An 11,160-nucleotide genomic window follows, 5' to 3' on the forward strand; every position below is an offset into this window, starting at 1 on the left:
AGCTCATTGCCACGGTGACTGTGGTTGTGGGTTTCCATTTTGGATGTCTAGTGATTTGAAGTCAGTACGCACCAAAGGTTTACTGTCATCACTCAACCAAACTGATGAAGGATCGTGCATGCTCAAGTGGACATCTGAGCTTCATGAGAGAGAGTTACCCCAGAGTAGCACAGGCATGCAGACGTACTGTGACACAGCAGAGAGCAGGCAGGGGCCCAGCAACACTGGCCATTCTGGCTCTTGCCTGTCTCCAGGGACCCAGCAGCCCACTGGGTCACGTGTGGTAGATGGGCCTCTTTATTCACAGATTTACAGTTCTATCTCCAAACCACAGTTTAAAATGGTAAGCTGTTACAAAATCTATTTTATGGGTAATGAAACATTTTAAGTTAATTGTGGTCATAATTGCACAACTCTGAGTGTGCTAAAACCCACTGGCATGTATGTATCCTCTTACCAGGGTGAATCTTACATGAGTCACACTTCTCCTTGACCATCGTCAAAGGCTGAAGCATGGAGTATTACAGCACAATAAAGTTAAATAACAGTAAAAAAAAAAGTCCATTAAATATATTGTCCTTCAATATCTGCTAGGGACTAGCTCCAGGACCCCTCACAGAAATAAAAAACCAAAATCAAGTTCTTTATTTAAAATGATGTGACATCCACACAGGACCCAGTGCGTCTCCTCTGCACCTAAAGTGTCTCTGGAGGGTTTCCTAATACAGGGCACGAGTTGTGTTAGAGTTGTACTGTATTGTTTACCGAACAATGACAAGAACAAATGTTTGTATATGTTCAGTCCAGATGTAACTTCCTCAAATATCTCTGATCAAATTTTGGTTGGACCTCTAGATCTAGACCTCCTGCATTCAGGGAGGGAACTTTGTATGAGGTCAAATAGTGATTGCTGAAGTGTAAATCTTGTAAAAGTGGAAGATCATCATGTTATGTGAAACAGCCAGACTCAGGAACACATGTACATCCTCTCACACGGAAGTGAGATGCAAGGAGAAGGGGGTTGGTAAAGAGAGGCGAGATGAAGCACAAATCAGCAGTGGGGAATGGGTTAAATACGATTAAAGTACTTTATATACACATCAAATGTCAGAATGAAACTCTTTATTTTGTGCAAATGTCATCTGCCAGTAAGTTTTTCTTAAAATGTAAATTCTGATGGGCTTGGGATCTGGAAGAGCCCTGAAGAACAACAGTGTCACAAACCTGCCCCATCAGGCTTTCCGTCCAGCTGTCTGCAGGCTCCAGTGTCTTGAGCTTTGTCTGCATGCCTAAACTGCAGATACAGGAGGAAATTGTGACGTCCTACATTGGTGTGACTGTGTGGGTGACTGTGTGGGTGACTGTGTGGGTGACTGTGTGGGTGGGTTCCTGAGTCACCCCTTTTATTTTAGTCTTACTTTTTATTAATGTTTTTGAGGGGGTGGGGAAGGTGTGTGTAGACATTGGTGCTATGCTGCCAATGCAGAGGTCAGAGGTCACCTTTGAGGCTTTGGTTCTCTCTTACCTTTGCAAGGACTCCAGGGATTAAACTCCAGCTCTCAGGCCTTCAAGGCTAGTGACTTTATTTGATGAGCCATTTAGCCAGCTCTTCCTCGACACAGTTCTCTCCTGTTTGTGTTGGTTAGCTCTTTGTTACTATAACAAATAGCTGGAGTAATCAACTTAAAAAGAAGAAAGGTTCACTTTACTTTGTGTTGAGGAGGTTTCAGGCCACAGTCAGTTGACCCCTTGCCTTTGGAACTGTGGCAGCACATCTGTTGGAAGTGTCCCTTGAGAAGATTTGTTCACCTCATGGTGGCATCGAAGTAAGACAGAGAGGAAGAGACTAGGGTCCTGTTATCTCCTTCAAAGACATGGCCCACGTGACTTACAAGTCACCTGTTGATGGACCCACCGCTTTCCCAGTGGCACTAACCTGAGGATCACGCCATTCACGCATGAGCCTTGGAAGACATTCTGCACTGCATTCTAGAGGACGACATGACTCAAAACTCTATCACTCCAGTTTCTTACAGTGGTGTGGGGCTGTGGTTGAGATCACTGTGTGTGAAGTATAAAGCTGCTTTTCAAGATGGAATCTGAAGCTTTGGTGGTTGAATCAGTGAGGAGAACCTTCAAATTAAAAACAAACTTTAACATCATTTAAAGACCTTTTCCTGCCACTGCAGAATATTTAGACCATTGGTCCTTAGTTTTTGCCCTATACCAGGGCTTGTTGGGAATGCACATGACCTTGTTTGACTGTAGACCTAGAACAAGACGGGAACCTAAGAACTAGCCTTTCTGATGTGCCTCCCAGAGAGGTTGTGTATGGTAAACCCTTAGACACACCCACACATGCACCATGGAGAGCAGACATTCTCTCATCATTCCACACCCAAATAAGCCTGTTCACTGCACATCCAACTATATCCATTTCCAGCTATCTATGTTTATACAGTTTCTGCTGTACTTAAATTTGGTGCAGACCCTGGGCAGTTTCCCATGGCATTAGATCTTCTCAAAGAACATCGTGGAACACTTGCTTTTTGGTCCTTTTTTTTTTTTTTTCTTGTATCCCTTTGAAGAGGTTGGCCAGGGGCAAGCACTCAGATGAGTGAGCCTTCTTTCTTGTTGAACTGTTTTGTAGATTAGCCAAGATTTCAAACTCAGAGCATCTGAAAATTAGTCTTCTCTTACATGTGGGCACATTAGAAGGGAATGTAATTTTGGTGCCATAGTTTCTTATGAAGATAATTCTGATAGCCAGTTGATAATTCTGTGTGGAATTTCTAGAAAATGTTCTAGATTTTTGTTGCTTTGATTTTGCTGTAACGTTGATTTAGCTATTATAAACCTTAGTCTTGTCTCAGGGTAAGGATTATCCATTGTACTGCTCTGTCTTCTCAGTAAATGGGTTCTTGGACTTTACATTCATCTTAAGGAATCTGTAAGAGGTAACTGTTTTTTTAATAAACATGCTTAATATGTATGTATTGTGAAAAAACATACTATACTATATCTTTTATTTCTTTTGACAGCTTTCCTAATTAAAACATTTTTAAATCTGAGTAAATACTTGAGGTCAAAAGTTATACCAGTCAAAAATAAAGACAAAATAAATAAAAGCAAAAGTCCTAATTTCACTTGTCTAGATTATTCTGGATAGGATCAGTTATAAAGTTTTAAGAAAAAAAATATGCAAGTTGTGTGATGTTTTCTGCCTAGACTGTAAGAGTGGTGAACTCACAGAGAATGATAAAATGTCCATCTCTTGTCTTTCATGGCAGATGCAAGAGATGCAGAACAGTTGAGCAGGAACAAGGTGACACACATTCTTTCTGTGCACGACACTGCCAGGCCCATGTTGGAGGTAAGAAAGAACCAGGGGTGTGTGTGTGTGGGGGGGGGGGGGCTATGTTTGTGTATGTCAGTCTGTGTGTGTGTGTGTGTGTGTGTGTGTGTGTATGTATCTGTCTGTCCATGTGTCTCTGTGAGTGTGTGCGTGTATTTATATTCTGTGGAAGTGCACATGACATTAATGAAAGCAGCCATATTCTGACACTAGTCTATTCCTGTGGTCACAGGACAGATTACTTTGGTATTCGAGTTAAATGCCTGGCCCACTTGAGGACATGCTGTGTCCCAACAGAGGGCGTCCTTATTGTACTCCTGCTGCATGGTTTGCTTGGCTCTTTTTTCTAAGTTCCCCAAAATAAACTTACATTTCCTTTTGAATATTAAGAATATTTAAAACACAATGTACAGCCTAGTGGTCGGTCAGAACCTGTACTTCCAGCACTCAGGCAAGATGGTAGTTTCAAGTTCAAGGCCAACCTGGGCTACATGGTAAATTCCCGCCTAGCTAAGGCTGCAGAGTGAGACTCTGTGTTAATAATTAATTAATTAATTAATTAAAATTTGGGTTGAGGGCCTCTTGATTATAGGGTAGCCTAGCACACATGAGGATCTAGGTTGCATCTCTAGAACTACAGGGAAAAAAACATTTAAATAAGTAAAACCTATTGCTGCTTCAAAATTATTTCTGCTTTAGTAGGATCCTAATGAATTCAAGTTGCTCATATCCTGCGGATGTTTGCCACAAAAGGTCTAATACCATTTGTTTTAACTAGTAAGGACAAGAAGGCAGGCAAGCCACCCCTGTGACTTTTTTCTTTCCCAGGCCTGGTCTGAATGGACAACATCAATAGAGAGCTGTTGCGTTTTAGGTTTAGGGGAGTAAACAGGGTGTGTCTGCTTGTACACTAATTCCAAAAACATCTTCAATTTTACCCTGTTGGACGGTTTGAGCTGTTGATCAGGAGCAAAATCTATTTCTGTTTCTGCCGTGGCACAGCCCAGGTTAGCCTCTTTCAGAAAACAATGCCTGTGTGGTTGTGATACATGTTTTTTCTATTTTAGGGCTTGGCGTTAGGAAGGGAGGGGTACTTGTTCTGAAACAAAGACTCCTGGTTCAGGCTGTTTTCATTGAAAGTCATATCATGTAAGAATAGGTAGTATGTGTATAGGTATGGACGTATCCATTTCCCTTGGCTTTGGAGCCTCTGGGTTTGAGCCAGTACAGAACAAGCTAAAGTGCTTAGACAAGAACGGAGGCTGAGAAGCAGTCTGTAAGGCTGCAGCAGATGCTCACCACTGCCCAGATCTACCCCACGTTAGTTATCATCCCAGTTGGAAGCTCACACTTCCTTCTGCTGTTTCCATGGGCGTTTGCGAGGGCGCTGTATTAGTCTCAGTGGGAATGACGGCTTTTTGTTTGCTTGTTTTCTTTTTCTTTTTGAGTTCAATAGTATTCTGAAAATAGTTATTCCTGTATTAACTAACTAATTAATTAAATTAATAAAGCAATATTAAATGTTTAATCTGTTAATGATAGTTTGTGTTTAAAATACAGACATTTTAAACTACACCGTGGTCATGGCTGACTTCCTCTTAAATCACAAGATGAAGCTTGAGGTTTCCTTTATTTTAATAAATTGCATCGCAGTCCTTCCCACCCTCCCCCACCAAGCCTGCCTTACTCTTGTGTACTGATTTTAATGGAACACATTGTCGTATGCACACCGTTCTCAATCTCTTGACTTCCACCTGAGTACAAGGTCTTGAAGGGTCAGAAGTGAGACAACTCCAGCCATTCTGTCACACACAGAAACTCTGGCTGGACTGGAAAATAAAACAGGTGGGATTGCAAACCACGTATAAAGAAGCTACTGTGTGTGTGAACCCCATGGCTCAGGACAGACTGTGGGCCTCCATTCTGAGCACATTACATGTCCACCGTATTCTGTGCACTTTGTCTATAGGGACAAACTGTCTTTACAAAGAGAAGAGGGGCATGGAGAGGGGAGCTGCTGTGCCCCTTGTTACAGTTCTGATATTTTCGGACATCCTCCTCCTACAGCTACAGTTTTCCAGCCTGTGCTTTCAGAGTCCTCAGAATGTTGTCATAGCCACTGGATCCTATCATTACTCAGCTTGATAGTAAGCGGTCCTGTTTACTAAAGGTTACACTGCAGCTCTATAGTGTAACGTAGTTTAACATTGCCCATCTTACATCATTCATTTGGTATGTCATAGGTGTGTGCCTCTATAAAGCTGCTTAACAGCCTCTCCAGTTACATGTGTGGGGAGTTTCCTAGAGTGATGTGTACACAGTAATTAAGTTACTGGAATTCCAGATGTTTAGGGACTTTGTTTAGCCATCTTCTTTCTGAAATTCCAACTTCAACTCCACCTTCCAAATTCAAATCATGGCCTAACCAATCTTGAGAGCAGGCTGTAAAGTTGTTAGCATGGGGTCTTCCACAGCTGGCCCTGATCCTTGAAGGGAATGGGAAAGGAATTCTCTGAGGACTTCAAAGCCAGGCATATTTATGAAAATCCCCTAGCTTAATCTGGGCAGCCTTTCTCTGGGATGGACAGGAGGTAAGAAGATGGTCTCGTCCCCCAAATGAAGGGATTTGGGTCCAGATAACATCCAAGTAGGATTTCCAGAAGCAAGGCTGCCAGGGAGCAGCATGTGCGAGGCTCTATGGTGTGAGGACTTCTAGGGTCATGTCAATAAACCTCTGGGTTTTAAGGCATTGAGGTTCTTGCCATCTGTCGTTAGGGTCTTCAGACCAGCTTTCAGTGCAGGAGAGGGCAAGTGAGAGCATGTGGTCACATCATTGGTCCTGCTTCAGGAATTGATGAGGGGATTCTCTGAGGGTAAGCGGCTGTGGGTATGTGATGTCATGCTTTGGGAAAACAGGTTTAAGGAGTTTAGAATGCCATAGGCTCCTGAGAAAATCCTGGTTAGGCTGAAAGGACCGACCTTTACGAGTTGCCACAGGGTAGACACATGTGGAGTCTCTCTGAGCAAGGGTCTTGTGAGCGTGCTTGTTCATATGATACATGATCTCCAGTCTTGTGTAACTATATTATCTGAATGAACAAAGGGTATTCAAACATCTGCCATACTAAGGCCAGAGGCGACAGCACCCAGACCCTGCACCTAAGACCGCCTCTGTACAGAGTGCACCTCTCCATACTGATTTTCTTTCATGACTGTGAGAGTCTGTTCTAGGTAAAAGGGAAGGCTCTGTAGTTTTAGTCCCTCTGGACACATATTTCCTTTCAGGGTGTAACAATCTGTTTTCTGTCATAGTTCCAGAGCAGCACAAAGCCCTAAACTGCATCCACCACACAGGTCAGTTGAAACTTGCTTAGTTGGTTTGCATTATGCAATACAGATTTTATTTGTCAACGAAATAAGACACTTATTCTTTATTTGATTTTAGTTTGACTACATGTAACACACCATTATCTGGTAGATTTTGGACAAAGTTTCTAGAATAGCTCTTGGAGTGTCTAAGACTCCCTACCACCATGCCTAAAGGGAAAGACTTCAAGTCACTGATCTCAGTCCTCCAAAGCAGCTGAGCCACTGTCTTTGGTCATCAAGTGGAACCAGGTATTTCTGATGACACAGGGTTTGTGTGGCCTCTCATACTTAGAATAAGACCGTCCAGGGAGAAAAGCCTGGAGCTCCAAGTGTGGTCCTTTGGAAGAGTAGGTCTTCCAGAATGAAGACACTTTGCTTGCTTGATTGATTGATTGATTGCTTGCTTGCTTGTTTGCTTGCTTGCTTGCTTATTGAAATTCAAGAAAAATTCTATTAGTATTTCAAAGAAAAATCACCCAGTACAGGCAAGCTACAAATCTCAGTAACTGCCTCTAGAAGGAGAATGGTAGAGAGAAGGAAAAACCACACCAGTGTGTTGGCATGGAAGTCATACATGAAGCAGACAAGCAGGCACAGCGTTAGAGAAAGAGTATCCAGTGAGAGAAGCCTGGAACCCACAGCAAGAAGACCAGGAGAATTTGACTTTTCTGGGTAATTCAGAAAACGTCTGAAGCTGTACAGCTATGGCCCTGTAAGCTTAGGAACTCTGAGAAGGAATGGTATCTCAATAAAGGACTGGTTCTTCTGCCTATTTCTAAAGTAAGCCTGCCTTCCCAGGAGTGGTTTCTTCGCTAAGGAATTGGCCAGGACCAATTGGACTGTTAGGTCTCTAACCAGGCTGGAGATTCTGTTCTCCTTACCAAAGGACCTTCACTGCTACTCTAACATCCTCCTACTCCCTGCCCTGTCCTACATTTCTGAAGAGGTAATCCTAAAATAATTTAGAGACAAAGTCAGGCTCAGAGCAGAATGAAGACCCTCAAAAACATCATAAAAGGGGCCAAAGAGATGGCTTTGTCAGTAAAGTACTTGCTTTGAAAGCATGAAGACTTGAGTTAGGACCTGGATAAAAAAAATACCAGGTACCTCAGTGCACATGTGTAACCCCAGCACTGGGCAGGTAGAGGCAAGAGGATGGATTGTTGAGCAGCCAGTTTAGCTGAACCAGTAAGCTCCAGGTGCCCTAGAGACTCCGTCTCAAAAAGTAAGACGAAGAGTCATTAAGACGCCTAATGTTGATCTCGGACCCACACACGTGTTCAGGAACAAACATGGACACACATATCACACACAAAAATAACGCAGCACATAAATGTAGGAATCTCGCTCACTAGGAGCCCCAACTCCCTCTGCCTCTGAGATTCTGAGGAGATGTAGTTCCTTTTCTATTCCCACTGCTTCTTCTCTCTCTCTCTCTCTCTCTCTCTCTGTGTGTGTGTGTGTGTGTGTGTGTGTGTGTCTATTGTTAGATATCGAACCAAATTCAAGGCTTCATACATGCTAGGCAGGTGCTCTAACACTGAGCCACACCCGCAGCCCAGCTACTACCTTTTATCTGACAAATCTCAGCAGAAGTGGGTTCCTACAGGTGATCTCTCCTGACTCCATCACTGTGAAACTAGAACGTCCCAGGTCCCCATGGCTGCTTGGGTAGTGTGGTGAGAGGCCCATTCTTCTACCCTAGAACAGAGCTTTTTTCCCAGCATGCTCCTTGTCTGCCCTTTGCTGCTATGGCTGGCGCTTCTGATGCTGATGTCTATAGATATTTCTACATTAGAGAAGAGTGTGCCTCTTAAGCTCTCCCTAGCACTTGTGGGGGTGTGCCTGTTCCCAGTACCAGCACAATTTTATTTTTAAGCATGTATTAATTGTACAAACTAATGGACTCCATTGTGATATTTCTATGCCTGATGATAATATACTTGGATAATATTCACTACCCTCTCTTTTATCCTTTCCATTTAGCAAAATTTCTGCTTTGTTTTGTTTTATTTTTGGTAAAAGTTGTATTCCTTTCCAAGACAGCTCTTCCACATGGAGGCAGGGAGCAAGCAAATGGTATACTCATTCCTTGAGCATCTAGTACATGCAAGCCAGGGACCCGCACTAAAGATACTGAAGTGTGCTCACCATCCTCATCTGCCTTGGCAGAACCTTTAATGCTTAGACAGGATCGTATTCTGAATGTTTTATAAACATTCACACTCATTACAACCTAATGAAAGAAGAGCTATGGCTCAAGGTAGGTGACAACGTCAAATAGAAACAGTAGCCTGGAAGACCTAAGAGTGAGCTCTGTCTTCCATTGGTAAATCTGGAGTTGTTTGCACTGAGCATGCTTCTAAATGGGCCTTAAGCAATGACTAGGAATCCATCTAATCAGCTTACGGTGTCATGTCCAGAAGGAAGCTGATGCAGAGAGCAGAATAGAAGCCCTCTGCATGGCCCAGACTCTTCACTGTGGTCTGTCCTCCAAGGCTTCAAGCCTGACAAGCGGTCTGAATTATTCTTACTCTTTTGTGACAGAACTGATTTCGGTGACTCCACCTGTCAGAAGATTGACCCTGGCCAGGGTTACATTCTGAGGTCTTCTCATTGCAAAGGCAAGGGTCTTTTCTCCTGGACACAATCATTTAGGACTGAGCTTTGATGCCAGTCATTGAAATACATATTATTAGTGCATTTGTAGGGAAAAACCATCAATACATAGATTAATTTCAAATTTAAAAAAACCCCATAGACCTGTAGTTACAGTATTCATGATGTAACAGGTCCTCATCTGATTCTGTTCTTGGGCTGTGGTTGGGAAATGCCTATGTTTTTTAGGAGGTGTTTCTTTACTGGAATGCAGGGATAGTCAGTGCTTTTAGTCAATAACATGCTTGCAAAAGGCCTTGAGTCTGATTCCCCAAACTGATGTTAAAGCCAAGCTTTTTTGTTTGTTTGTTTGTTTTTTGGTTCCTGTGTATAATCCCAGTACTGGGGAGACAGATATCCCTGGAGCACACTGACTAGCCAGCCTAGTCTCATTGGCAAGCTCCAGGCAAAAGAGAGACCTTGTCTCAAAAAAAAAAAAATGGTAGACCTCACCTGAGGAACCATACCTGAGGTTGTCCTCTGACCTTCACATACATGCACAGAGCGGCATGTACAGGTGAAAACCGGTGATTTTTTTTTTCCAATCAGAAACTTGGTATTGTTTGTAGGTGCTGAGGAAGTAATACTGAACAAGGAAAGGCTTCTCCCTTCCCCTGAGAAAAGAAACCCTGTCTTTCTGATGTAAAATTTTCAGAGTTTGTTTCATTTTTCGTTCTATGTATTTACAGAGCACCTGCAGGAAACAACTACTTTTCACTATTAATAGAAATGCCTTAAAGGGACTCCCATCCCATCACGCAGCTTCTTCACATCAGAGAGTAATTAGATGAACTCGACTGAGAAGCAGAATCTACATACATGCATGTTACATGTTTAGTGGGTAGATCGTATGGGTTGGAATTTGGTTTGAATGTTTTCAGTTTTGTATTTTGAACTCTTTTAGCATATATGGGTTAGATCGTAACTAGCTTGTTTTCATAGCTAGGCATTTATGTATTCATTTATTATGTGATAGGCTCTCACAGTGAAACCTAGGCTGGCTTACAGTCCACTGTCTGCATTCACACACCCTCCTTAATGAGGACATACTAGGATTAGGTGCTGCATCTGCTTGGCCAGTCCTCTTCTTTGACCATGGGGCTAGACTCAGTGGCTGGTAGAAGTCCCTGTAGGAACTGTGGTCCTTCTGCCCTACGTCCCTCTGAATTTCACCTGAGCAGTTTTGTTGGCTTCTGAAATATGAAGAGACTGTCTCCTTCCAGCCAGAACCAGCGTTGGAGGGCGTTTAAAGTTTAAGGGAGAGTGCTTCTGTTGCTCCTGCTCGTCTTCACAGTGCGGCTCAGTAGGATGATAACACAGGAATGTAGCAAATACGATGCAGTCTTGCCTGTCTCTGCCAGACTTCATCCCTGCTGCATGCTCAGCAGGGAAAGACAGGCCTTAGGCTTCTCTCATTTCTGCAGTGCCTGCGCCGGGCTCTTGGTTGGGACATGAATTTTGTCCACCCATGACATGTTTAATGTTCCAAGTCTTTCTGGTCCATGTAATGCCTGTGGACCAGTGGGTAGGCACTCCACTCCTTTGTGGAGTTTTCTTGGTTCTGATGGTGTGTAGTTCAGCCTGGCACACAGGGATGTAGATGCCTACCAAAGAACAAAAACCTGCTTACAGGTTCACCCCATCCCAAATGAGAGCGCTTGTCTTTGGTCACGTGTGGCTCATTGGTGTAGGAAAGCAGAGCTGCATTGAGATGGGCTTCATTCGAGGAGGCTGTGAGGAGGCTGTGAGGAGGCTGTGAGGAGGCTGTGAGGAGGCTG

At 43.3% G+C, this 11,160-nt stretch overlaps 1 protein-coding gene across 2 annotated transcripts in view; it reads left to right on the forward strand.

The window, feature by feature from the left end:
• The window catches only part of Dusp22 (dual specificity phosphatase 22), a 50,900-nt gene that overhangs the window by 9,089 nt on the left and 30,651 nt on the right, over positions 1-11,160 (forward strand). For both annotated transcript variants that reach the window (XM_021180126.1, XM_021180127.1), the window contains exon 3: positions 3,291-3,373. In XM_021180126.1, the coding sequence (XP_021035785.1) occupies positions 3,291-3,373 (83 nt within the window). The remainder of the gene's footprint in view (positions 1-3,290; positions 3,374-11,160) is intronic.

Source organism: Mus caroli, chromosome 13 (assembly GCF_900094665.2).
Source record: "Mus caroli chromosome 13, CAROLI_EIJ_v1.1, whole genome shotgun sequence".
Taxonomy (NCBI): Eukaryota; Metazoa; Chordata; class Mammalia; order Rodentia; family Muridae; genus Mus; species Mus caroli.